Source organism: Xyrauchen texanus, chromosome 31 (genome assembly GCF_025860055.1).
Source record: "Xyrauchen texanus isolate HMW12.3.18 chromosome 31, RBS_HiC_50CHRs, whole genome shotgun sequence".
NCBI lineage: Eukaryota > Metazoa > Chordata > Actinopteri > Cypriniformes > Catostomidae > Xyrauchen > Xyrauchen texanus.
In genome coordinates, this window is record NC_068306.1 from 20,707,698 (window position 1) to 20,732,717 (window position 25,020).

The 25,020-nt window shown below is 38.6% G+C and overlaps 2 protein-coding genes across 2 annotated transcripts; both read left to right on the forward strand.

Annotated features, from left to right (window-relative positions):
• The first annotated feature begins 289 nt into the window (after positions 1 to 289).
• LOC127625197 (uncharacterized) lies at positions 290 to 5,350 on the forward strand. Its single transcript, XM_052100331.1, has 8 exons — positions 290 to 315; positions 482 to 674; positions 988 to 1,146; positions 2,303 to 2,390; positions 3,020 to 3,226; positions 3,903 to 4,074; positions 4,372 to 4,451; positions 5,088 to 5,350. The coding sequence occupies exons 2-8, from the start codon at positions 529 to 531 to the stop codon at positions 5,343 to 5,345; spliced, it is 1,110 nt and encodes a 369-aa protein (XP_051956291.1). The 5' UTR covers positions 290 to 315; positions 482 to 528; the 3' UTR covers positions 5,346 to 5,350.
• Positions 5,351 to 11,891: 6,541 nt separating this feature from the next.
• Positions 11,892 to 24,529, forward strand: LOC127625268 (tumor necrosis factor ligand superfamily member 10-like). Its single transcript, XM_052100457.1, has 5 exons — positions 11,892 to 12,336; positions 16,039 to 16,188; positions 19,549 to 19,585; positions 19,772 to 19,864; positions 22,611 to 24,529. The coding sequence occupies exons 1-5, from the start codon at positions 12,082 to 12,084 to the stop codon at positions 23,066 to 23,068; spliced, it is 993 nt and encodes a 330-aa protein (XP_051956417.1). The 5' UTR covers positions 11,892 to 12,081; the 3' UTR covers positions 23,069 to 24,529.
• The last annotated feature ends 491 nt before the right edge of the window (positions 24,530 to 25,020 follow it).

The following is a 25,020-nucleotide window of genomic DNA, read 5'->3' on the forward strand; positions in this document are numbered from 1 at the left end:
TCGCGACCGTATACACGTTAGTTCACCTCTCAGTTTGCTTAGCGATAGCCAAAAAGTGCACAAATCACACCTCATATTCTCTCACGTAAAAGTACACGACTGTCACCTTCGGTAGGTTATCCACGGCACTATACACTCGCCATACGCTGTGTTTACGGTCTTAACTTTACTGCTAGCCTCTACTATCTGCTTCTGTCGTCAGTCTCTCTCTCTCTCTCTCTCTCTCTCTCTCTCTCTCTCTCTCTCTCTCTCTCTCTCTCTCTGTTTCTCTTACTGTGTCTGCACTTAACTTATTATTAAATGAATTCGCTTTTTGTATGTCACATTTTAGTTTAACATATTATGAGACCCTAGCTTGGGCATTGGCCACTAAAGCTAATGTTGTTGCTATTATATGCTGGTCAAATTATTTCAGTTTGTTTGGATTACTTTTTAGTCAAGTGCACAGCTGTTTCATATCCCTCTGTTTATTTTCTTTCAGATAATGATGTGGATGGTGAAACAGTTGACTGTGGCCTCACAGAGACTATGGTTGCATACCTGTTTCAAGGATCTTTTAAGAAGCAGGCCAAATTCAACCAGTTTGTATGCAAGCTGAAAGAGCCAGTAGTAACTCTGACATTAGAGCCTGTTCCTCCAGAAGAATGCCAGCAATCTAGTTCAGCTATACCAAGGTTAGTGAATGTATGATGTTTTCAAAGCATCTTCTAAGTTTCATCTTAGCTGTAGTGACCAACTTGAAGCTTAAGAACACTAGTACCATAACTTTTGTTCTAGTAATTATTGTCCTCAAAGCAGTAAATATTTTGGGCAGACATTGCTTTTACCTGACCTGTTGCAAGGATTTAAGATATGTTATCAAAGACTGCAGGCCTGCACTTTATGTATTGTTTGGTAACCTATTAATTGGAAGGGTCTTAGCAATGTAAATTGTTTGTTAAATTGATTTACACCTAAAATTAAAAGACAAAAATTGCTATATTACAGGAATGGAACTAATGTGAGACTGCCTGCTAGTTTTGACATTCCAGCATTCCCCAGACACCTACAAACGAAGCTGGACAACAAAGAACCATGCCAGAGAAATCCAAAGGATAGACACATAATGATCCGGGTTCTCTTTGAGGCTGTGGCACTATACACAATGTACGTAAGTGTATTGAGCAGTTGAGCTAAGGCTAATCTATACTTCCATTTAAAGGGGTCATGACATGGTTTTTTTTATTGTATTATTATGTTCCCTTAGGTGCAATTATAGTATTAATATATTTTTTTTTAAGAAAAACTTTTAAAATCTAGTGATTTATGACCTTTTCCCACCCTGTTTCTCATCCTCTGATTCAAACAGTCTGTTTTGGGGGCGTTTTCCATTTAAGACTTCAGTGTTAACGCCCACTGTTATGATTGGCTAACGTCAGTGCCTATGTATCAATTATTGACGCCCCCAGCCAGAACAATATGCAAGTAAACTAAGTAAAAACACTGTGATTATTCATAATGAATGAAATTGCGCTTTAAAAAGTAGTTTAAAGTTTAAAATAGATTACTTACAGTTTGCGTCGTCGTTGTTCCCAGAATAGTCGACACGGACTTATCTTTGAGCAACAGTTTTCTGGCAAAGCCAGCATCATATTGAGATTTGTTCTCAAAACAGTCATCCTTAAAATGTACAGAACAAACGCTTAAGTTAACACTGCCGTGACTGGGACGTCCGCAAAAAATAAACTGCATCCATTTTTCCCTGACGTCTGGATCTTTTGGCAGCTTATTCAGAGGTTTTGTTTGACCACAGCCAGGAACAGCACATCTGTGTGGCATCGTAATTTTCCTGTGCACAAGTAGTCTCTGTCAGAGCTCGCTGTCCATCGACTGAACACTTGTGAGGCGCACGGCGATACGAAATGAGCGTAGTTATCTTGTGCAAACGCTGTTACGTCACTTCTAACCGACATGTCACTTCTAACCATGAATCCAGAACGAGCTGTATTTTGAGCTTGATTAAATAAATGATTCGTTTAGAATGGGGAGGACGTCTTAAAATATTAAACTTGCAGGATGTTTTAATGATACAAAGACCTCTTATATACCAAAAGATCAAGGCAAATTTGGTTTCTCATGTCATGACCCCTTTAATATTTCATCTGATTCTAGGAAACCACCAGAAATAGTTAAGTCTTTGTAGAGCATATTTGCCCCATGAAACAAAATTCATGCTGACAAAAATAAATGGATGGTGTTTGTGCTGGTGCATGATTATTTCAAATAGATGGCCTTCAATTGATTTACATTTCTTCTCTTGTAGGTATCCCACAACTTCAGAATATGTGCAAGTTGTAAAGATGCTGATTGCGAAATATCCTTTCCTGAAGGATCTCGAGGGAAATGGTTATGTAAGTGCATTTGCAAATAACTATACACAGTATTTTTAACATGAGGTATTACATCTTCCCAATGTTATGTGCAGGTCTGTCATAAAAGGAAAAACTAAGCAACATTTAGTATTATCTTCAATCTAAATAGGAATAACACTTGATCTGTTTGTTATTTAGCGCAAACAACTATGGTATAGAGCTGTCTTTGGTAATCGATATTTCTGTTTCAATTAGCACACATGGCACATGTCTCTGAGGCGTAAATTCAAGTGGGAGCGTGCACCTCTGGTTGACAACAGTGAAGTGAGAGGTAGTAAGGAGAAGTTTGGCCACAAAAAATCAAAGCAACTTGTAGAAACAGTGAGGACCAGTCAAAGAAATGTGTCCACAGTCAGTGATGCCCAGCTTGGTGCATTGGTAATAAATGAGGCTTAGTTAAGTTGTAGTCACTGTTAGTTGGTTAATGTCTCTGTCGTATTTTCTTTTTCACAGTTTTGTAGTTATCAGTTATACGGTTGGTCAAGTCAGTTAAATCAGATTGATAGAAGATTGGTTCACTCAATGGAACTACACAAGACAATTTAGTGTTTAGTTTTATGTCAGATGTGTTTGTAAGTGTATCTCTCTCTATCTCAATTCCCATAAAGGCACCAAGTGTTCTGGGTGAGGACCCATCCTCCATTGAGGCTCATGTGAATGTCTTGCATAGCCAGTACCAGAAGATGCAACCTGATTTCAGGATTGTATGGGACCGAATGCAGCAGACATTTGCATGGCGGCAAAAGGAGATTGCTGATGGCATGACTGTAGAGGACACAGTTAAGAAGTACCCTTTATTAAGGACACCCACCGGGGTAAGTAAAAAAATATCCTACGGTCATAGTTAAAATTCTTGATGGTATATTCTTATTTACTGGTCTGTGTGAGTGTAATACATGCACCAAGTTTGATTCCCTTTCATGAAAATGAGAACTTCACCAGGAGTGTACTGCTCCAAAATGCTGTACATACAGGAGGATAACTTGATTTTAAGCTGAAAATTGTTATGAAGGATGCACAACAACATGTTTGTATTTAGTTTAATTTTGGGCACACTTTTTAGCCAGCTTGTTTGTGGAGGAAACCAAAACAAGTGTGTGGTGTGCACCTTTCAAAATAATTTCTCAGCTTTGTGTTGCCACTCAAAATTGTGTTTTCCAGTCTGTGCTTCATTTATTTTGGAGCAGTACATTCCTGGTGAAGCTTTCATGACAGGGGAGGAGTTATTGGGTCAAACTTGGTAATGTATTGTACTCTAATAACATTTCAGTTACATAGTGGTTTTTGCTTGTTTATTAATCATCATTAAAAATGTGACAGCGGAAATTAATGATGCAAATTTTAATGGTTTTATAGTATGAAAACTAACATGTAATCTACACACAAATGTCACACATCTTCCATATGCCATTAAGCACTGCTGCTTAGATTAGTATCAAGCTGAATGAACTCTGTTACGGAATAAAGCTTAATCTTTTTTTTTTTCTGTAGTTGTTTGATGAGTTGGAACGTATCCATCCAGCAACAGGGAACTTGTGTCAGCGATTCAATGAAGGCTTCAAATGTATTGTACCGAAGGTGCTTCACCTAGCTCAAAGGAAATCCCCACTATTCCAGTTTTACCTGGAGACAAAAGAAGAAGCTCTTACTGAGGATCTTCCAGGTACTGATTAAATGTTAATGCCTATACCACAGTGTTTCCAAGTCGTGGGCCTTAATATGTCTTTAATTCTATTTTAGATTTGTTATTATTCTTATGTCATAAAACAGTGTACTTCAATTGGCAAGGTCTTAATTAACATAGGTTCTGTGGGGAAGTCATCTTTTATATTCAAATTGCTTACCTGAAATTGACATCTACACTGGACCAAATGCATAGTGATGACCTTAATATTTACCTGAACTGCTTCTGAATTAGAAAAATGGTGTTTAGATATCAAATATATCTTATGTCTTGCAGATATTGACTTTAGGGCAGCCCTCATCTTTCTGCCTTACATCTTCAAGGAGAACATTGATCACTTTATTACACTTGGAGAGGTATGTGTTGCTTGCTAAAATCTCTTTTGTTCACCTCCATAACACCAAATACACTTGACAAACTGATAGAAAGTAAATCACATTGTTAACCCCGCACATATCTCCACTTAAAGGAATACTTTATCCACTTTTAAATATTTCATTACTTTTAAGTGGTATGTAAACTGGTAATAAGGCTGATCACCTCATCATGGTTGCTACGCTGAAGACTTGCTTGGATGGTCCTATTGCTTTTTGTCTTCCACCATTGTTAAATTACTTAAGATTCATCACTTCTTGCTTAAATTCAGTCAAACAAGTTTTAACAGCAATTCATATCTGTTCTTGTGTGAAAGGAAAAGGCGGAGGTTTGAGTACATAAGCACAATATTTGTGCACAATGACTAAAAAATAAAATTGTACTCTTAATTGTGTAGCATGAACACCCAAAACAAAATCTAATTTACTAGCTGAGTCTGCACACCACATCAGAATAGTCACATTCTAATTATATTATAATTATATATTACAACAAGTGCAATATGTCAGAATGGATTAACTTTTCGTTCATTACCAGAATTTGTGAGGTATTAATATTTTTCACCAAATGGTAAAACTGTCAGGTTATTTAGCTTTTTTCCTTTTGGCTTTGAATAGACTGATCTTGACAGCCCGTACCCAACTATTCAGTTGACCGACCAAGACTGGAAAATGGCCTTTGCCAGGAGAGCTCCAAACATTCTGAAAGTGGACCACATCGAGGTGTGTCGCACCTCAGGAATCGATGAAGGAATCATCTCAGCGTTCTGCACATACTTCGTGTTCAATCTTTCATATCCAAGACATCTGAAGAACACACTGATGTTTCTCCAAAGGTACATTGCCAAAATAGTTGTGGATGTGGTGGTGGCGTAGTGGCTAAAGCACAGGGCTGTTAATCAGAAGGTTGCAGGTTCTAACCCCACGGCCACCACCGTGTCCTTGAGCAAGGCACTTAACTCCAGGTTGCTCCGGGGGGATTGTCCCTGTAATACTGTAATACTGTAAGTCGCTTTGGATAAAAGCGTCTGCCAAATGCATAAATGTAAATGTAAATGTAAATGGATGGTGACCAGCCTCTGCCAATAACTGTCACTAGGCAAATAAATCTCCTCTACATGCCTCGTCCATACCAGTGCTCCAAATGCTCCAGGAGGACATTCACCTTGATGAAACTAATTCAGCACATAGGACTCATTCATGCCCATGAAGCCAATTTCACTATTACATGTGGACGTAATGACTGCCAGTCAACATTTACAAAATATGAATCTTTTAGGCGACATGTATATCGAAAACACACAGACCGTGTTTTACGTTCTGACAATGATGACGACGACGATGGAAATACTGAGGTAGTCGATGAAGATTTTGATCAGCCTAGGACACACACACTGTCACTGAAAATCCTCCATGTATGGATGAGCTGTTAAAGAATTTCAAAGAAAATCTTTTCAAGTTCGTTCTGAAATGTAGAGAAAAAATGACCTACCATTGTCAGTTCAAGAAGAAATTGTTGATGATGTTAATTTCTTACTGTGTTTTTTTAAGGAGAACTATGATTTTTTATAGCTTACCACCTGCAGAAAAGTGGTTTTGACATGTCACAAAGTCCAGAACTGAAAAGGGTTATACAGTCTAATGATTTTTTTGATGAGGCCTCAAAAGCTATTCGATCGCCATACATGATAAAAGACCATTGTAAATCCAAGCTTAACATGACAGAACCTGTCCATTTTAAGTTAAGGGACTCTGTAGGACACTCAGTGGGCTCCTATTCATATGTACCCATTGATAAAGTGCTGAAAAATTACTGTTCTCATGAGGACATTTGGGATCAAATTCTGAATGAAAATAATCCAGAGACAGACAGCGAATTTTTAACAGACTACTGTGATGGAGAAATTTTCAAACAACACATTTTTTAAAGATCACCCAACTGCATTGCGGCTGCATTTCTATGAAGACGAATTTGAAGTAGTTAACCCATTGGGGTCAAAAAGAACCAAGCACAAGCTGTGCGCATTCTATTATACTTTAGGCAATTTGGACTACAAGTATAGATCGCAGCAGAGACATATTCATTTAGCGTTGTTGGTGCGTTATTCATATGTTAAACAGTGTGGTTTGGATGTCATCTTAAAACCTTTGCTTAATGATCTTAAAAAACTGGCAACTGATGGTTTTACAGTTACTGTTGATGAAACTGAACACACATTTCGTGCTGCTCTTGCAACTTTATCTGGTGATAACTTGTCAGCTCACATGATCGGTGGATTTACCATGTCATTTAACTCTGGTAGAATTTGTCGTTATTGCATGGCTTCTTATGGAGATATAAAACACATGTTTGAGGAAGACAGCTTTGTTTTAAGAACATCTGAGGTTCATCAGTGTCATCTTGCCCGCGTTCAACAAAATCCTGATGACAAAGTGACTTATGGTGTGAATGGTCCTTCACCTTTTGAAGAGTTGCAATATTTTGATGTGACAAAAGCTTTACCACCGGACATAATGCACAATTTGTTAGAGGGTGTAATTCCACTTGTTATGAAGCTAGTTATTGGTAAAGCTCATACAGAGAAACATATAACTATAAGAGAAATAAATGAAGAACTACAAAAACTGTCCATTGGTCAAAATGACAAGGTAAACAAACCAGTACAGTTATCAGAAAGACTGCAGCATGTTGGTATTACTGGATCTGCTTCACAACAGTGGTGCCTTTTCAGGCTTTTGCCTTTTGTAATGGCACACCGTGTGCCACCTGATTGTAAATATTGGCATGTTTTTTTGTTGTGTCGAGAGATTACTGAGATCGTTATGGCTACGAAGGTGAAGAGAGAGAACCTTTTTTTGTTAAATGTACTTGTTCAAGAGTTCCTGACAGAAATGAAAGATGTGTTTGGGGGTGTTATTACTCCAAAGTGTCATTACTTAATTCATTATTCAAGACTGATACAAATGTATGGGCCGCTGCGTTTGTTATGGTGCATGAGATTTGAGGCCAAGCACCAATATTTTAAAATGGTTGCCCATAACTGCAGAAATTTTGTAAACATAGCTACAACACTGAGCAACCGACACCAGTTCAGACAGTGCTGGGAGTTTTGTGGGAGTATGCTGGGTGAATTTGAGAAAGTGCCGGTAAAAAGTGTGACCACTAATTTTTATCTTTACCTGTGGAGCTGCAGAGAGCCCTGATGGTCAATCACAACCTCAGTGATGTAGATTTAACAGAGAAAGCTATCCAACGTGTGTCTGAAGTAACAGTCAACAATGTGAAGTATGCTGTCAGAGATGTATTTGTCATAGATGTACTGCATTCTGAGCGTATTCCATTGTTTTGGCAAATCAAGTACATCTTTAACATAGACACCATGTGGATCCTTTGTGGAAAAATGTTGATTCCTCTGTCCTATGACCGTCACTTTCATGCATGCAGTGTCAAGGTTGATAAAGAATGGACTTTACTGAAACCAGGAGATGAAATGGACTTTCAGGCAAATGACACTTACTCAGTTGATGATCATTTATATGTCACAGTTAGACATTGTGTTTAAAATGAAATGTGTTTAAAATGAAATGTGTTTAAAATGAATTTAATCATTTTAAGAATTTTAAGATTTAATAAATTCTGATTTTAATTCAGCGTGTGTGTGTGTGTGTGTGTGTGTGTGTGTGTGTGTGTGTGTGTGTGTGTGTGTGTGTGTGTGTGTATATGTATATATATATATATATATATATATATATATATATATATATATATATATATAATTATAGTCAACGATTGTACCGTCAAAGCCAATTTTGTACCCTTTTTGAAGGGTCCATTTTGTACTGTAAAGGTACAAAATTGTCACCACAGGTACAAGCCTGGTCTCTTAAGGTACAAAACACAGGGGTACAAATACAGTGGGTACGGAAAGTATTCAGACCCCCTTAAATTTTTCACTCTTTGCTATATTGCAGCCATTTGCTAAAATCATTTAAGTTCATTTTTGTTCCTCATTATTGTACACACAGCACCCCATATTGACAGAAAAACACGAATTGTTGACATTTTTGCACATTTATTAAAAAAGAAAAACTGAAATATCACATGGTCCTAAGTATTCAGACCCTTTGTTCAGTATTTAGTAGAAGCACCCTTTTGATCTAATACAGCCATGAGTCTTTTTGGGACAGATGCAAAAAGTTTTTCACATCTGGATTTGGGTATCCTCTGCCATTCCTCCTTACAGATCCTCTCCAGTTCTGTCAGGTTGGATGGTAAACGTTGGTGGACAGCCATTTTCAGGTCTCTCCAGAGATGCTCAATTGGGTTTAAGTCAGGGCTCTGGCTGGGCCATTCAAGAACAGTCATGGGGTTGTTGTGAAGCCACTCCTTCGTTATTTTAGCGGTGTGCTTCGGGTCATTGTCTTGTTGGAAGGTGAACCTTCGGCCCAGTCTGAGGTCCAGAGCACTCTGGAGAAGGTTTTCGTCCAGGATATCCCTGTACTTGGCCGCATTCATCTTTCCCTCGATTGCAACCAGTCGTCCTGTCCCTGCAGCTGAAAAACACCCCCACAGCATGATGCTGCCACCACCATGCTTCACTGTTGAGACTGTATTGGACAGGTGATGAGCAGTGCCTGGTTTTCTCCACACATACCGCTTAGAATTAAGGCCAAAAAGTTATATCTTGGTCTCATCAGACCAGAGAATCTTATTTATCACCATCTTGGAGTCCTTCAGGTGTTTTTTAGCAAACTCCATGCAGGCTTTCATGTGTCTTGCACTGAGGAGAGGCTTCCGTCGGGCCACTCTGCCATAAAGCCCCGACTGGTGGATGGCTGCAGTGATGGTTGACTTACTACAACTTTCTCCCATCTCCCGACTGCATCTCTGGAGCTCAGCCACAGTGATCTTTGGGTTCTTCTTTACCTCTCTCACCAAGGCTCTTCTCCCCCGATAGCTCAGTTTGGCCGGACGGCCAGCTCTAGGAAGGGTCGTCCCTTGAGGGTACAGCCCCAGTGACAAGCCATTGTACCCCTAAAGGTACAATTATGTACTTTATTTTCTGAGAGTGTAGCACACTATCTCATAGTATGTTATGTTTACATTTTTAGAAACTGTTATCTTTTTGCACTACTGTGTACTGGTTGGCGCTGCACTGTCTCTCACTGTGTCTATTGTCCTGTTCATTGTTAGAAATTACTTGTACTGTCCAGTACTTTTTGCACATGTTTACATGTGCACTTTATATAGGTATATAGGTATATTTAGGTATTTTATTTAGTTGTGTAGTCTCATGTGGTCCTGTGTTTGTCCTATGTTGTTTTTATGTAGCACCATGGTCCTGGAGGAACGTTGTCTTGTTTTGCTGTGTACTACTAACTGTATATGGTTGAAATGACAAAAAAAACCACTTGACTTGAACACAGCAGATCTATCTTTTTTTACTACAGTTTGTCGACTGCACACCAAAATAAGAGGTAAAAAAAAACAAAACAGGAGCTGACATTAAAAATAGCTTTATATATTTAACACAGATCTAGTAATCTGCTTGAATTAGCAAAAACAACAGATCAAACTTTTACCTCATAAACAATGTAGAAAGCATAACTTAATGAAGACTCATGCAACATAATCTCCACTTATAATGTGTGCTTAAAAGAAGGATTGTCTATGTTTAGATTTTCTCTGCAGTGCATTTCATGTAATGCTGCCAATCAAGAATGATGTGCCGATAAATAACTCTTATTTGTGTGTTCCTCATCTCTACATTATTCATTTAACTCAACATAAATGCCGGCTGGCAAAACATGGATAAATGAGCATTGTTGAAAGCAACTTTGTAGAAATGATCAGAGCTCTGTTGATTAGACTGACAGCCTAATCTGAGATGACGATGAGTGCATACAGAAAGGAGGTTGAACAGCTGGCTGTCTGGGGCAAGCAATCATAACAACCTGGACCTGAACACGCTCAAAACAGTGGAGATGATTGTGGACTTTAGGAGGAACACCCCAACACTGACTCCACTCACCATTCTAAACAGCACTGTGGCAGCAGTGAAGTCATTCAGGTTCCTGGGCACTACCATCTCACAGGACCTGAAGTTGGAGACACACATTGACTCCATTGTGAAAAAAGCCCAGCAGAGGTTGTACTTCCTTTGCCAGCTGAGGAAGTTCCACCTGCCACAGGTGTTGTTGACTCGGCAGTCATTGAGTCTGTCCTCTGAACTTCAAAAACTGTCTGGTTTGGTGCAGCTACGAAATCAGACATCAAAAGACTACAGAGGAAATTCAGACTGCTGAGAGGATTATTGGTTACCCCCAGGAAAAAGACTGTAAAAATCACTCTGGACCCCACTCACCCTGCCCATTACCTTTTGAACTGTTGCCTTCTGGCCGACGCTTCAGAGCTCTGAACACCAGAACCGTCAGACACAGGAACAGTTTTTTCCCTCAGGCTATCCATCTCATAAACAGTTGAAGCTGCCCCATTGAGCAATAATAATGCGCAATACAGTTTAGTCTTTTATATTATCCAACATATCCTCACTTTTTACACTGTACATAACAAACTGTATTTTTGTACTTTATAAAACGGATTTGTATAAGATTTGCACTACGTATGTGCATTTGTGTATGTATGGAGGTGTGTGTCTGTGTACATACATGTATAATATTTTTTTTATTATTATTGTCTATGTCTTACTGCTGCTTTTGTATTTTTTTGGTATTGTTGTGCACTGGAAGCTCCTTTTACCAAGACAAATTCATTGTATGTGTAAGTATACTTGGCAATAAAGCTGATTCTGATTCTGATTACGCAAGGGTTGTTTCAGCTCATAAAACTCACCTGTGATTGGCTGGATGGTCGCTCAATCAGCTCAATGTAACAAAACGCAAAGAATACCGTTTGGACTCGTTATGGGTTTAGCTTGGAAAAGTGCGGAGGACAAGCTGTTACGCACGTGATGAGACAGTTGACTTGAATGGATGACATGGATATCCATATTTTTCTTTAAAGTTTTTTTCCAGCAGGCGAAGTTGTGTAGTTTTGTGTATCTGTATACAAACAAAATGTTCATAATTGTTTGAATAAATAAAACAGGCTGCTAATACTGAGAAAAAGAACTAATAAAACATCTGAATATTTATTTATGACTCTAATAAATAATAATAATAATAATAATACATAATAATAATAATAATAATAATAATAAAGCAGCACAAAAACATTTGTCATTACATCGAGGGCCGTGGCGCTTGACTTTGTCTCGTTGAAAGCATTTGACCCTTGGTGAAAATTTATTGGGGAACCCTGCACTGTGGTGTAAAAAAAACGGGAGGGCAGGTCAGTTAATTGATCCAGTATGAAGAGCGCGTGAGACTTCAGTCTATTGTCAAACTCATTTGAGTCTCCACAGAACCGGTTCGCGCACAGCAGAGCGGAGTGTTTTTGTAACTGAAACCTGCTGTTTTTACAGGAACCATACACTATGCCACAATGACGACGATTTTCTTGCCATTTACCCCGCTGTTTCCTCGAACTTATCTCTTTTGTAGGTGCTGGTAGAGAAAATCAAACTTTTTTAGTAAGGAACATACAACAGTGATGAACATGGACTCAGTAGCTCCTCCTCAACGCATGCTGCAGTCACTCGACAGGAATGCGGTGGCATCTGAGGGCAACTCCGATTATTTACAATCTGTTAGTAGCGAATCGAGCTCATTCATAATGGTTGAGCACAAAAACCGCCTCGAAGTTCCGTCCAGGCTTTGGGTGACGACGGTTGTGGTCATCGTGATTGTCCTGCAAGTTGCTTCGACAACAGGACTCTTCATCTACTTAAATCTGTCAATGGCACAGGTAAAACATATATATATATATATATATGTTATAAACATTATATAAACATTCTAAACATATATTAAACAACATTATATATATATAAAATGTTGTTTTGGAAATGTATTCGTGAATCATGCCAACTTACGCAATTTATACATTAGTGTGTGTTTGATGCACTTTCCATATCTCTTTAAAATGTATGTAACAGGTTTAATAGAATACCTTATCCTTATTGAAGGTTCCCATCTACAAAACTGCATCCTTGACATGTTATAATTATCTATAATGGAGATAATTTGCAAATTGCATTACAGCACGTTCTTACCCTGCAGGCTGTCATCTTGGTATCAGGTTTTCATTGTGTCAGCACTAGTTATTTCCTTGGCTAGTATTGGGTTGGTGATTACTGCATTAAGCTCGTTGCCACAAGAATAAGGTCATAGATTGACATCAGTTCTCATGTTAAGAATCAGGTCAATATTTGCATTGTGGTTCTAAATTCCTGGCTTTTGTGAAGGGGTTTTATCACTAAAATGATAAAGTTTATTATTACAGATTCCAATCTAAAAGCTTGTATTGTAATTATCTCATAATTTCAATTCAAACAGCCCTAAGAGCTTTTGCAATGGGTTTTTTGTATTCTGACACTTTTATGTACTGCGTGGGCAAGTTGTCAAAGTCTGACGTGAAAATGTCATGTGAGGCAAGTTGCTTAATGCACTATGTAAGTGTTTTTTGTATTCTTTAAATTGTTTCAGCAAATATCTATGTTTCCAATGATTTTGTGTATATCTACAAACTGTTTCTTCATTGTAGCCAAAATTTCACCATTTGCATCTGAAATGGGATGATTCACATGGAACTGGTCAAGAAAATGTCCTGGTCCTATTTTACTCCAAAATCTAAATAAATGTATTATTTACATTTGTGACATTGTTTTCATTTTAACCCCAAATTCTCAATACCATAATGCATAAAAAGATGGTCGTTATGATATTCTCATTACCGCAATGTGAGAAATTATTTATACATCATTGCACTCCCTTGGTGCTACTTTTCATTTTAAAAGCAAAACAGCATATTTTTTTTTTTACTGTAATACAGTAAAGAAATGACTGTGATAAAAATCATGCCTGAAAATAAAATTGGTGGCAAAGTAAAATGTCTGGATGCCTTACAATAATAATTAGGGAGTAAAATATGTGTATGTTTCCTAATAGTAATGTCTCTTAATCTTAATGAAATATTATATTGATTTATTATATGATTTGGGTTTAAATATAACCAGGGCATTTTCTTTACAGATTTTATGAGAATCGCCCAACTATCGAAGAAAAATGTCCTTCTTATTTTTTCAATGTTTTATAATTGCATAATTTTTTAACATATATTATGGTTATGTTTTATATATTTTAAATTATATTATGGTCAAGGACCTTATAAAATAGGGCCTTTTACAAATACATGTCTGACAGCTCCTCTCAAATATAAACAATGCTTTGCTCTATTTGTTCTCTGAATTGGGTCATAAATGGAAGCTTTAATTCAGGGGGAAACTGTCAGATCTAATTAACATATTCATTACTATCTGAATTTCAGCCTTTTCTGAGCCTTTTCTGAGCCTTTTCAGAGCTCATGGTCAGTGGTTTTGAAATAAGGAGGAGAGTTTTGCAGTTTGGACCTCATGTTATGAGTTCGACACAAATTACAAGGGGTCCTGAAAACAGCAAAACTGTGCCAAACCGTTGACCAGCATTTAGAAAGAAGGTTTTTAGTGAGCTATCTGGACCCACATAGTCTAGATATATAGTGTACTGCGCAGTACAAGTAATAAAAACAAAAACAGAAATGTAAAAAATCTGTTAATTCTTTCCCCTTTCATATAAACTGATCTCTATCAAAATACTTTTCTGTTCTGGGAACTTGTTTGTTCAGCCCCTTAAAGGCTTCTGTTTTTTGGATGTGTGGCTAAGTATAGTACAAACATTCAGAGCACAAAAACATACTTGCCACCACAGGCCAATTCAAATTTGCAATAAGATCTCATTGTCTGTAACGTAACAATTTTTCTTGAAATTACTTTGTCATTTTTTCATACATTTTGCCAGCTCTCAGCACCTGCACAAGAAGGTTAAAAGTTATACTCCGTGTACATACAATGTCTTGGCTAGAACTTCTCAGCTTCACATTATAGAAAAAATAAAGCTAAAATGTGGTCTGTTCTTAGCTGAACATCAGCACAGTGTTATTGTCAGGGGTGGTAGAGGAAATGGCAGGACTCAAATGCAGAGTAGCATAATGGGCTTTTATTACTCATAAAATATAACAAAAAACAAACAAAAATTTGGACACAGTCTTGGGCGACACAATGATGACGGGCTGGGCTGGAGCAAGGAACTGACAGGAATCCACATGAAACAGAGAACACAACCTACAGAGAAATAATAGGGGATATAAACACAAGCAATATCCCACAAACGAACTGGCCAAAGACAGAGCACAAGGGAGAATTAATAAGGGAGAAAATGAGGAGGGTAACAAGGGAGGCAGGATAATAGGGCAAACAAGGGGACGGGGTATCTCTCAAGACAGAGGAGTGTGTGGCAATGAGATCCCAAAACAAAACCAAACATTCACACAAACGGCATAAACAATAGACATGAGTGCATGTTGCCAGAGTGACACAAGAGCAACATGCACTCATGCTAGACAACAACAACACAAGAGAACACATGACAAAACCAAAAGGTAAGCCATGTATTCTCCAGGAAACCACAGGGCATAGCTGACAGAATAGACCAAGGGGGAGGGGGGAGAAAACCAGAACAGGGCCGGTAAGACTGTCCAGGACAGAGCTGGCAGGACAGAGCAAGGGGGAGGTTTTAGGAAAGGGGTGGGTTCAGGTGGCCAGGGAAGAGGCTGCAAGGGAGGGTCAAGGTAGGGGGTGGGATCTGGCAGCCACGAAGGAATCCTGAGGGAGGGGGTGGAGTCCTGTGGCCTGAGCGGCAGCTTCATGAAGGGAGCAAGGATGAGATCAGGAAGCCTAGGGGCAGGAATGTGGCCCGGCAACCTCAGGGTAGGGAAGGTGTCAGGCAGCCTCAGGACTGGAATGAGGTCCGGCAGAGGTTCCGGGATAGGAAGAGGGTCGAACTGGGCGGCGACTGCTGATGAGGGACCGGACAGGGCAGCGGCCGTGAGCAAGGGTCCGGACAGGGCAACAGACAAACTGGGCAGGGCAGGCAGAGTAACGGCCACTGGGGAGAGGTCAGGAACAGACACAGGTGAGAATTCAAGGTTAACGGCAGCCTAATTTCATCACTATCACTGCTCAGACACAGAGGAGGGCGGTAGGCAGGTAAGAGATGGTAAACTCAACTGGCATTCCGACCTCAACAGATGGCAGTGCGTGCAACAGTAGTGGAACGACAAAAGTGAGGAAGACAAAATTAAGGGCAGAATCCTGACAGTTATTATATGAATTCTTTATGAATTAAATACAGATGACTAGGTGAAGCCAACCCTGCATCAAAAGTTATGGATTATCTAAACGCATCTGCTCAAGATTATTTAACAGGCCCCACATAATCTTAACTGCCAAGTGAAATAAAGGATGTAGAAGATTTATTTTAATTTAGCTGTGCATGTTATATGACTTGGTTAGTGGACTGGTGAATAGTAATATGAAAATGTTCCCCTATGTTGTTGTTTTGTTATGGACAGGCTCGGTCACAGGGTGTGGTGGAGGATCTAAGATGTCTTGGTCTTCTGAATGCTCTTGAGAAAGAGCAGGAGGTACCAGACGACCTGGTGATGCTCTTTGGGGAGCCATGCATTAAATTAGCTGAAGGACTCAAATCCTATATTTCTAAGGTAAAGAGATGCTACATTGCTTGGATAATAAAATGCAAATGGTGCTCTTAATTTTCATTGTATCTCATAGTAAGTTATTCAATAGAGCATTAATGCTCAGTTAAAAAAAATCCATCAAACAAATGTACATTATATATTTTAAATAGTAATATATTTCTCCTATATCATGGACTGCAATGCCTGACAACTGCAGCTCTACTGTTTTTGCACTTATGGCCTATTCAAAGGTGAGGTGTAGGACCAGCAAATCGCTCTATTCCGTGCATCATTCAAATAGCGCTCCTAATGTGCAGTGCATAGGACACAGACACAATACAATGCCTAAATACGCATGACATACACACATTTTAAGTAAAATAGTCAGTTTGGTATCAAATTAAACTGTTATTTATCTAGACTTTTCAGTAGTGAATAATATTTTAATCAACTTTTTTCAGGAGTTACTTGACGCCATGCGAGGTTCGGACATGTAAACGGCGAACTCTGCACACTTGCTAGTTTTATCACTTATAATAGCATAAACTAGTGAGATTTGATACACTGTGTTCCATAACTGTTCTAGGAGGTCAATATGTCAAAGAATTCAAAATCCTCGGGCTCTGGAGTTATTAAAAGACACGAAATGGATCGATTATCTGTAGTCATCGGAGAGTGAATTAGCTGCTAATCCGCTACCGACCAAGTTGAATTTGGAGCATGTTTAGGAGAAATTGGATGACTTGGAGAACAGTAGCCGGCGGAATAATGTCTGAATCATTGGAATTCCTGAAGCCGAAGAGGATCAGGATCTGGTGAAATTCCTGGAAGGGCTCTTTTCAAATCTGCTTGACATAACAAGCCATAAGCTGGAAATCGAGCGAGCTCACAAGGTTCCGGCTCGGCGATCCGTGAAGGGAGACAAGCCTCGATCAATTCTGGACAAATTTCTGAGATCATCCGATAAAGAACTGGTGTTACGTGAGGCAAGGAGTAAAGGTAGGCTTTTTGGGAGAAAAAAAGCATTTTCTTGTTCCCAGACTTTTCGAAATCAATAAAAGAGAAACGTGATCGATTCAACAAATGCAAGAAACACTTATATCAACAGAAGGTTGCTTTTGCACTGATATTTCTGGCCAAATTGAGAATAAATGTTAAGGAAGGCCGTAAAACATTCACTTGTCCCCAGCAATAGAAGTCCTTCATAAAGTCAATGGAGTGATGGCTGGAGTTTGTTTTGTGGAATAACACTCCTTCGGGACTGTTTTGTGGATGAATCTGCACATTCTTTGTGCTTATGCCTCCTATTGGCTGAAGTATTTCTTGCAAGACACTGGAGTGGTTAGGTCATTTGTTGCACTCATGTTGCAACATTCGTTTGACTGTCTGAGGAAATTATGCGCATTTTCTTTTTTGTGCTGGTTCCGCGTAGCGGCTGGAGTCTTCAGTATCCTCTTTGAGTTTGGCTTGGGAGGCACTTAAGGCAGTTCTTATGGGCCAGATCAACAGTGTGCCCCATTCACAAAAAATCTAAAACACGTCAGCTCGACCTCAACGCAGAACTATAAATGTAAACCACAACGTTGGCCATCACGTTGAGGTTCGACACAGAATTATCAACTGGTCTTAACTGTGAAATGAGGAAACCCTTGAATTGGGTTTCCAGTTGTGTGGTCTCATGGCATTGCATTGGACCTGAAACTAGAGGTCTTCACAGATCCACCCTAACCCAAGGACCCGAGACCCTTCCCAGGACCGTATGGGTTTGGATCCACGGTCGGGTCCCATTTTATTGCTGCGGGTCCTGGGTCTGATTAACATTATTTGTAATACCTGAGTCGATCCGAGAAAACCTGGCTGTAATCAGACAGCGCTGATGATGATGGTGCTGTGTGTGTTGTAAAAGTTGCAACACTGTAAATTTAGGATGAGAAAGTGGGGCCTGGAAATAAGGTGAAAAACAGAGTGGAGCCACAACATCAGAGGCAGAGTGATGTCAGAGGCAGAGCAGAGTTAAGGCGCACAATAGCAAATTAGCAATGCTAACATTAGCAGCCGTGGCAATGAATGAGCAATCATTATTATAGTTCAAAAGGGCAAGGAGTCGAAGTTATTTTATGCGAGATACAAAAAAACTGCAAAGCTGATTTGAAATAAGTTACATTTCTCATCTGTCACCGTGACAGCAAGTGGACTTTTGAAGCTGAAATAATGAGTGGATTAACTATGCTGTTTCAAACAGCAAGAGAGGAATCACAGAAAACCAGGATGTATTCTACCAATTATTTTGGCAAGGAGTATGGATTTTATGCATCAAGGCCAGGCACAGGGGAGAAGGCGACCTAATGTTATATTAGGTAAGACACAAAGTTTTGTTTTCACAACTTGCAAATTAACTTAATAGCAATCAGTAGAGAAATCGGTGTCGACCGGGTCTGTGTCTCCTAGCCGGGTCCGGGTCCCACCTTTCAAATAATAGACAGGTCCTGTTCAGGTCCGGGTCTGGCATTTCTCGGTTCAGCATGGGTACAGGTCCAAGCTTTCAAATAATTGATGTGTTGGGTTCGGGTAGTACATTTCCAGGTCTCTTTGGGTTCGGGCACGAATTTTTGGACCCGTGAAGACCTCTACCTGAAACCCTTTAGACAATAGACAATAGACCTTATTGAGTGAAGAGGAAAGTAGCTGCAAAAAGCCACAAGTACCTTTTTATTTTTAAGAGCTTAGCTTCAAGTTACTCCAATTCAAATGGAAAATACTGTAGTTCTTGTACATCCTCGCAGCCACTATAATAGTGGCAAAATCAGTAGGAAATGCCACAACATTAGCGGGGTACTGTTATGATTGACATAGTGTATATTAAATTTTTAATTTGGCCTTTTGCACTGAACTTTATGTCAGTTTTCCTCCAATAAATCAAATACTGTATAATGAAAGCTGTACCCTGTCATTTGTGCATTTGATGTTTTTCATTTCACTCTAGCGTTCACGAAAATAGCTTTATTTGTCTTTCTGAAATTAACTTTATTGTGGAAAATATTTTCATAAATGTTGCTATGCTTCAGTTGTATAACATCCAGTATTGCTTATACCAAAACAGTGGTGTGTAATTTTGTAGCACTGTTTATTTGGCAGGAATTTCAGCAGAAACAATGTGGTTGCATGCTGGAAAGACTAGTCCTGTATGATGACACAGGAGCAAAGACACAACATTACTTAGTTTAGCCAGCTCTACACACCCCTGTTATCTGACTGTATTATGTTTCACAATAATTTCCTACAAAAGATTCTGTTGGAATAGTAGGAATCACTTGTAGAAAAGATGTAGAATGAAATGCACACAGATTTGTCATTTTGAGGATAAGCATTTCTGTTCTCTTTTAGGTCACAGAAAACCTAATCTCTAAACACACCTTTCAAGGTAACAGGAAACCACTGATCTTTTTCCTCATCATTTGCTGTTTCTTTGCTTTTATCTCTTCTTTCATCTGTTACCTCTACTCTTTTTAAATCAATTAATGCACCCAAATTATTGAAACTAGCTTTAAATGTCTTGGCCTTGTTCTCGAGTTCCGTCTTTCACCCTTTGTTCTTTACTGTTTCACAGAAAGAGTAGCTATCCCTCCTCACACAAAGTTACTTACAACTGGTAGCCCACGGCCGTCTGCTCATCTTACCCTAAGAGACAGTGGACTTCAGGGTGAGTTTGCCAGCATGTCTGGGTTTGTATGTTATACATGCCTTTTACTTGTGTCAGCACAAACTCAACGTTTTTACCATACTCTTGTAAGTCATGTAATTCACTGTTGAAAACCTAGAGAAACTGCTTCGTTAGGAATTTAGTAAAATAAAATGTCTTGAATGTTAAGAATGTTTACTGAACTGATAACTCTCATGAAAACAGTGGAAACAATTATTTATCAATGCTTTGTGGTCACAAACAAATCGCAGTAGATTCCCACACATTTTATGGTTATACATTTTTGTCATGCAAAATAAGTTAAAGGTTTGGATAGTTAAAGTAAAAACATTATAATTATTATATAGGTAGTAGCTCATAGTGAAAAAAATGCATTTATAGTAAATACAGGTAAAGTGGGATACTTCTGATAATTTGTCATTGGTGATGTTTTTAAAATATGATCCAAATGGATTTTAATTCAAATGGATTCTCATTCTAATTTCTGTAAAATTAGGCAACAGGAGGTTGAAATTTCTACTGCTGAAATCGGTTTGTGCTTACTGAAATTCAAACCACTGCCCCCAGTGGCCGAAGCTGGAAGAGTTGTTGACTTTTCTGTGTGAAATGTCCACAGAATGGCACCAAAATCAAGTTGTATTTTTAGTTGTAAATTATGTAATACAGCACAGGAAAGCATTTTTTTTATAAACTTTTCCACCCTTACCTAAACACTAAAGGCCCCGATATATTTCCGTAGAAGTTCTTCTTTGTTTTTCGTTTAGGGCTCAAAACAGCCCAGCAACGGTATACTGTTGTGAACATTCAGACATATTCACTGCTGTGGGATGGCATTTAGAGGTACATTTAAATCTGAGGATTCTCAAGACGACATGTAAAACCTTAACTAATGTGACAAGAAAATGTGTGCCTGATTTTAAGAGTAGAATATGCAGTAGAAAATGTTTTATTTGTCATGGTTACATTCTGAATTCATGGAACTATTAAGCTAACAACAAGCTTTACGTGGCCATAAAATGTGCCGATTAAACTCTGTTATTTTAATTTATGACGATATTACTACAAAGTGGGTGTGGAAAAGAGTGTAAATGGGGAAAAACAGACAAAAGAATGATGTTAAGAGAGTCATATCTTACTTTGGGCAGATGTGTGAATGGCTTTTGCTGCAAATGGCACAAGAGTGAATGGGCTCTTGAGAGTGTTTGTGTAGATTTGATTCTTTTTGTAGACTAATTAAACCAAACAAAGAAATCGCATGACCTGGTCTTGTAAAAACATTTCAGAACGAACGATTGTACAGATGTTGGTTAATTTGCACCAGCTTTCTAATAATTTTACACGCTTTATTTTGGCTGATTTCGACTGACTGAAGAACGTAAACAGAATTAGATGTCGGCCTCAAGGTAGGTGGAGCTATAGGTCACACCCACCGATGATGTGGACCAATGACATAAAGAAGGTGTTTGGCAGCCAGTCAGAAGTTTTCGTAAAAGTTGACCCTGGTGAGCTGTTACAAACCACCAAAATCATCCGTTTGTTATTTTATTTCCTTTAAGTATATCGAGGCCTTAACCCTAAACCATGCAAGTAATATGAATAGATTGTGGATATACGTCATCTGGTTACGTTGTTATTGACCCCGAACTTGAATATATGTAACAACCGCAAAAATAATCTAATCTGGTTTCGTAAAAAAAGCACCAATAAAGCACAAAGAACAACTTTCTAGTTATATATCTCACTTACAGTTGAGAAGAGCAGTGTGACTCATGGTTCACCACCGTTACTTTAAATCCAGCGTATTGAACTTGATGTCTTCTCAGCCCCCGAGTGATTATGGGATCGCAAATTGACTAGTCGATTTGCAATTTAGAATCTTGCCAGAAATAGTAGGTCATCCAGGTATTTATTGCTTACTGTTTTATGAATACTGAGGATGCGGACATACTACTCCATCGGCATACTCAGGGGCGCAACTACACATTTCCGAGCGTGTATGCAAAACTCAATTTTGTGCCCCATGGATCTGTCAAGCGAGGGGAGGGGAGTGTCATCCATTGTAAGTGGGTGGGGGGTCGTCAAGGAGGCCTATTGCAGCACCTTTAGTGAGCCGCTGGTGCCCCCCTTTACATGGCACCCCTACAGTATGCATTGCATACCTTGCATACATGTATATGGTTTTTGCACCTCTGGGCATACTACATATTAGGTAAGTATGAATATTTGGATGCATCGCATGTCTCAGATTGAACGCAACTACATCCTGATTTAAATAGGACCAGATCCCATGTCTCGAAAATTGCTGACACAACTATCAGAAGTGCCACAGAGAAAGGTAAACACATTTGAATTGATGCAAAAATGTCAGATGGGACAGCACTTGCCAGTAATTCGGCAGAATTGGGTCGATTTCAGGGTACATGAACATTCAAAAGAATCACTTTACCAGTTGTCCCACTTTACCTGACATACACACAGAAGAACATTTTTATACGATGCAGAAGAGCAGGATATGCTGTACTGGGATGCTCTGTCCTGTTTCAGAAGATCTACCTTCCAGCTGAGTTAAGTTGAAACTCAAAGCAAACATACCTGAACCATTGAATTAATGTGTTCTTGTTTAACCTGAAAATAGGTCTGGAGCTAAACTCTACATTAAATGTAATCTCCTAGAGCAGGATTAAGCAAAAGAGTACACTGAGATAATAAAGTCATCTGTTTTTAAACTTCTTCCTCAATATACCAGGTCCCACATCCCTAGCACCCCAGTCCGAACTTCATCAGTCCTGTCGTCATCCTGTTCGTTCCTGGGGCAACCAGAGCTTCGGCTCCCACCTGCACAACATGACCGTGTCCAATGGGCATCTGCGTATTCCTCGCGCAGGCCGCTACTACCTGTACGCCCAAGTCTACTTCCGATATCTCACTCTTTCCAGTGACGATTACCACTCAGGCATTGTCAGCCACCAGGTGGTGCAGTGTGTCTACAAGAAGACTGCCTATGCTCGCCCTATTCAGCTCCTGAAGGGTGTGGGGACCAAATGTTGGTCTCCAGACAGTGAAAATGCTCTTCATTCCATCTACCAGGGTGGCCTGTTTGAACTTCGTGCGGGCGATGAGATCTTCATCTCTGTGTCTTCTCCCACAGCTGTGTATGCAGAAGACTCCTCCAGCTACTTTGGGGCCTTCCTGTTTGACTTCTGAAAGATGCAGTTGTGGTTTGTGGTCTTATTGCAAGGCAAAGGAAATGGTTACTCTCGGAGAGGCCCACATTGGAACTATGAAAAAAAGGGAGCTACAAATACTCTGTATAAAGGAATTACATTCTGCCATCTGGAAAATTCAAGTTCAAAATGCAACAGTCAAGTTTGTCAGTGAAAATATACTCATAGTGGTGATTTTTCAGAAACCATCTTGTCAGTGTGGTTTTGTGGAGAATTGACCTTCATATGCTGGGTGTTTGTGCTGAAGTGAGACCTCACATGGCCAAGTGATATAATACAAAATCTTATCTGGATGGACAGATCTTAAGCATATCTGAGAGGAAGCTGTAAACCAGAATTTCCTAACAACACTTTTCACAGTAAAAAGAATATTCCAGGTTCAATAATATTGATTACCACAAAAATGTTGTTACATTTGGGTTACAGTGAGGCTCTTATAACAGAAGTGAATGGGGCCAATATTTAAACATTAAAATACTCACTTTTTATAAAGTATAGCCACAAAATGTAAACAAAATGTATGTTAACATGATTTTAGTGTGATAAATCACTAACCTGACCCCTGGCACTCTGGCACTCTGACCCCAGCTTAGCTGGGATATGTGAAAAATAAATAATTTCACCATGTATATGCAGAAATGTATGTATAATGTGTGACAATTGGTCAAATTAAATTAAATTAAATTAAATTAACCTTTTTCTGTGTAAAGTTATAGCCAATTTTACAACTTCGTTACCATGACGATGTGATGTCAATGAACCCTAAAATGACCATTTAAACAAATGTATAGCTCAAATTCATGATTTGTTACAGAAGATTAATGAAAGTGCTTTTATAAAATTCTAACCTTCACATTTCTGTATTTCACTTCCATTGTAAGTGCCTCATTTAAAAAAAATTAAAGTTTTTTAAGAAATGGAGGGACGAATGGTCAAAATAATTTTTGAGGTAATCAACATTATGCAACAAATGCTGTTGAATCAACTCTTTCTGGACTGCATTTGGAATTTTAACAAATGCACAAAAAAAATTAGCGAGTTGCTAATCCAAATTCAAAACATTAACCATACAATGGTATAGCTTGCTACTTTTTTCTGTTTTACGTTTCACTGTTAATATTGTTCATTCATTTTTATAATGACCATCTAATCTGGGTCAATGGCCTGGTCATGGTCCTTAAGTGTTCAGTTAATTAAATCTTTTTAATTATTATTTGCCATATCGTATCATATATCAAACATGTGATTCATTCAGCACTGATGTCTGAAGTAAATTCTGAAAATTATTTTCTTGCAAGTTATCTTGAGGAACCACAGCAACAAATCCCAGTATTGTCTGCGTACATGGGCCAGATTAAGAGCAAGTCTTGTAATGACTCATATTTGGCAAATTTCAAAACATACCATAGTTGATGTATAGCAAAATAAAAAAAATAAAAATAAACCCTTTTTCAAGTGTCCCTTTTCCTGCTTATTGGTATTCTCCTAAAGCCCTTACTATCTTGAAAAGAAGCACACCCAGTTAGTTCTGTGTTCTCAGTTCTGGTCCAATGGACATTTTTATGTAATTTTGCAAACATAGGGCCCACAAATGAGAAAGGTGTTTGAATTCTTGTGTGTAGATCAGCAACTAAACTTACAATGTGTACACAAATCCCACAATCCACACTGATATAAACACTGAAGAACAAATTACATATAAGTTATTGTATTTCATATGGCATTAATATTTAACAATAAAGGATAAATGCTAATGTTTGAAAACAAGCAATTTACATTATTTAAATAATACACCCCCAAAAAAACTGATTGCAGACAACAATCACATTTTTTAAACAATTAGTACACACAATGATCTAATATGATTTTCTTTTGTAAAGTGGCCTTTTATCAAAATGACTCCCATTTTGATAAAGATGTAAATACTGTAAA

Excerpts from the sequence above, each read along its gene's own strand:
- LOC127625268 (XM_052100457.1), top strand. The coding sequence starts at position 12,082 with ATGAACATGGACTCAGTAGCTCCTCCTCAACGCATGCTGCAGTCACTC. Across the intron at positions 19,586-19,771 it reads CTCTAAACACACCTTTCAAG|AAAGAGTAGCTATCCCTCCT; the intron begins GTAACAGGAAAC and ends ACTGTTTCACAG. Across the intron at positions 19,865-22,610 it reads AAGAGACAGTGGACTTCAGG|GTCCCACATCCCTAGCACCC; the intron begins GTGAGTTTGCCA and ends TCAATATACCAG.
- LOC127625197 (XM_052100331.1), top strand. The coding sequence starts at position 529 with ATGGTTGCATACCTGTTTCAAGGATCTTTTAAGAAGCAGGCCAAATTC. Across the intron at positions 2,391-3,019 it reads ATCTCGAGGGAAATGGTTAT|GCACCAAGTGTTCTGGGTGA; the intron begins GTAAGTGCATTT and ends ATTCCCATAAAG. Across the intron at positions 4,075-4,371 it reads TCTTACTGAGGATCTTCCAG|ATATTGACTTTAGGGCAGCC; the intron begins GTACTGATTAAA and ends TATGTCTTGCAG.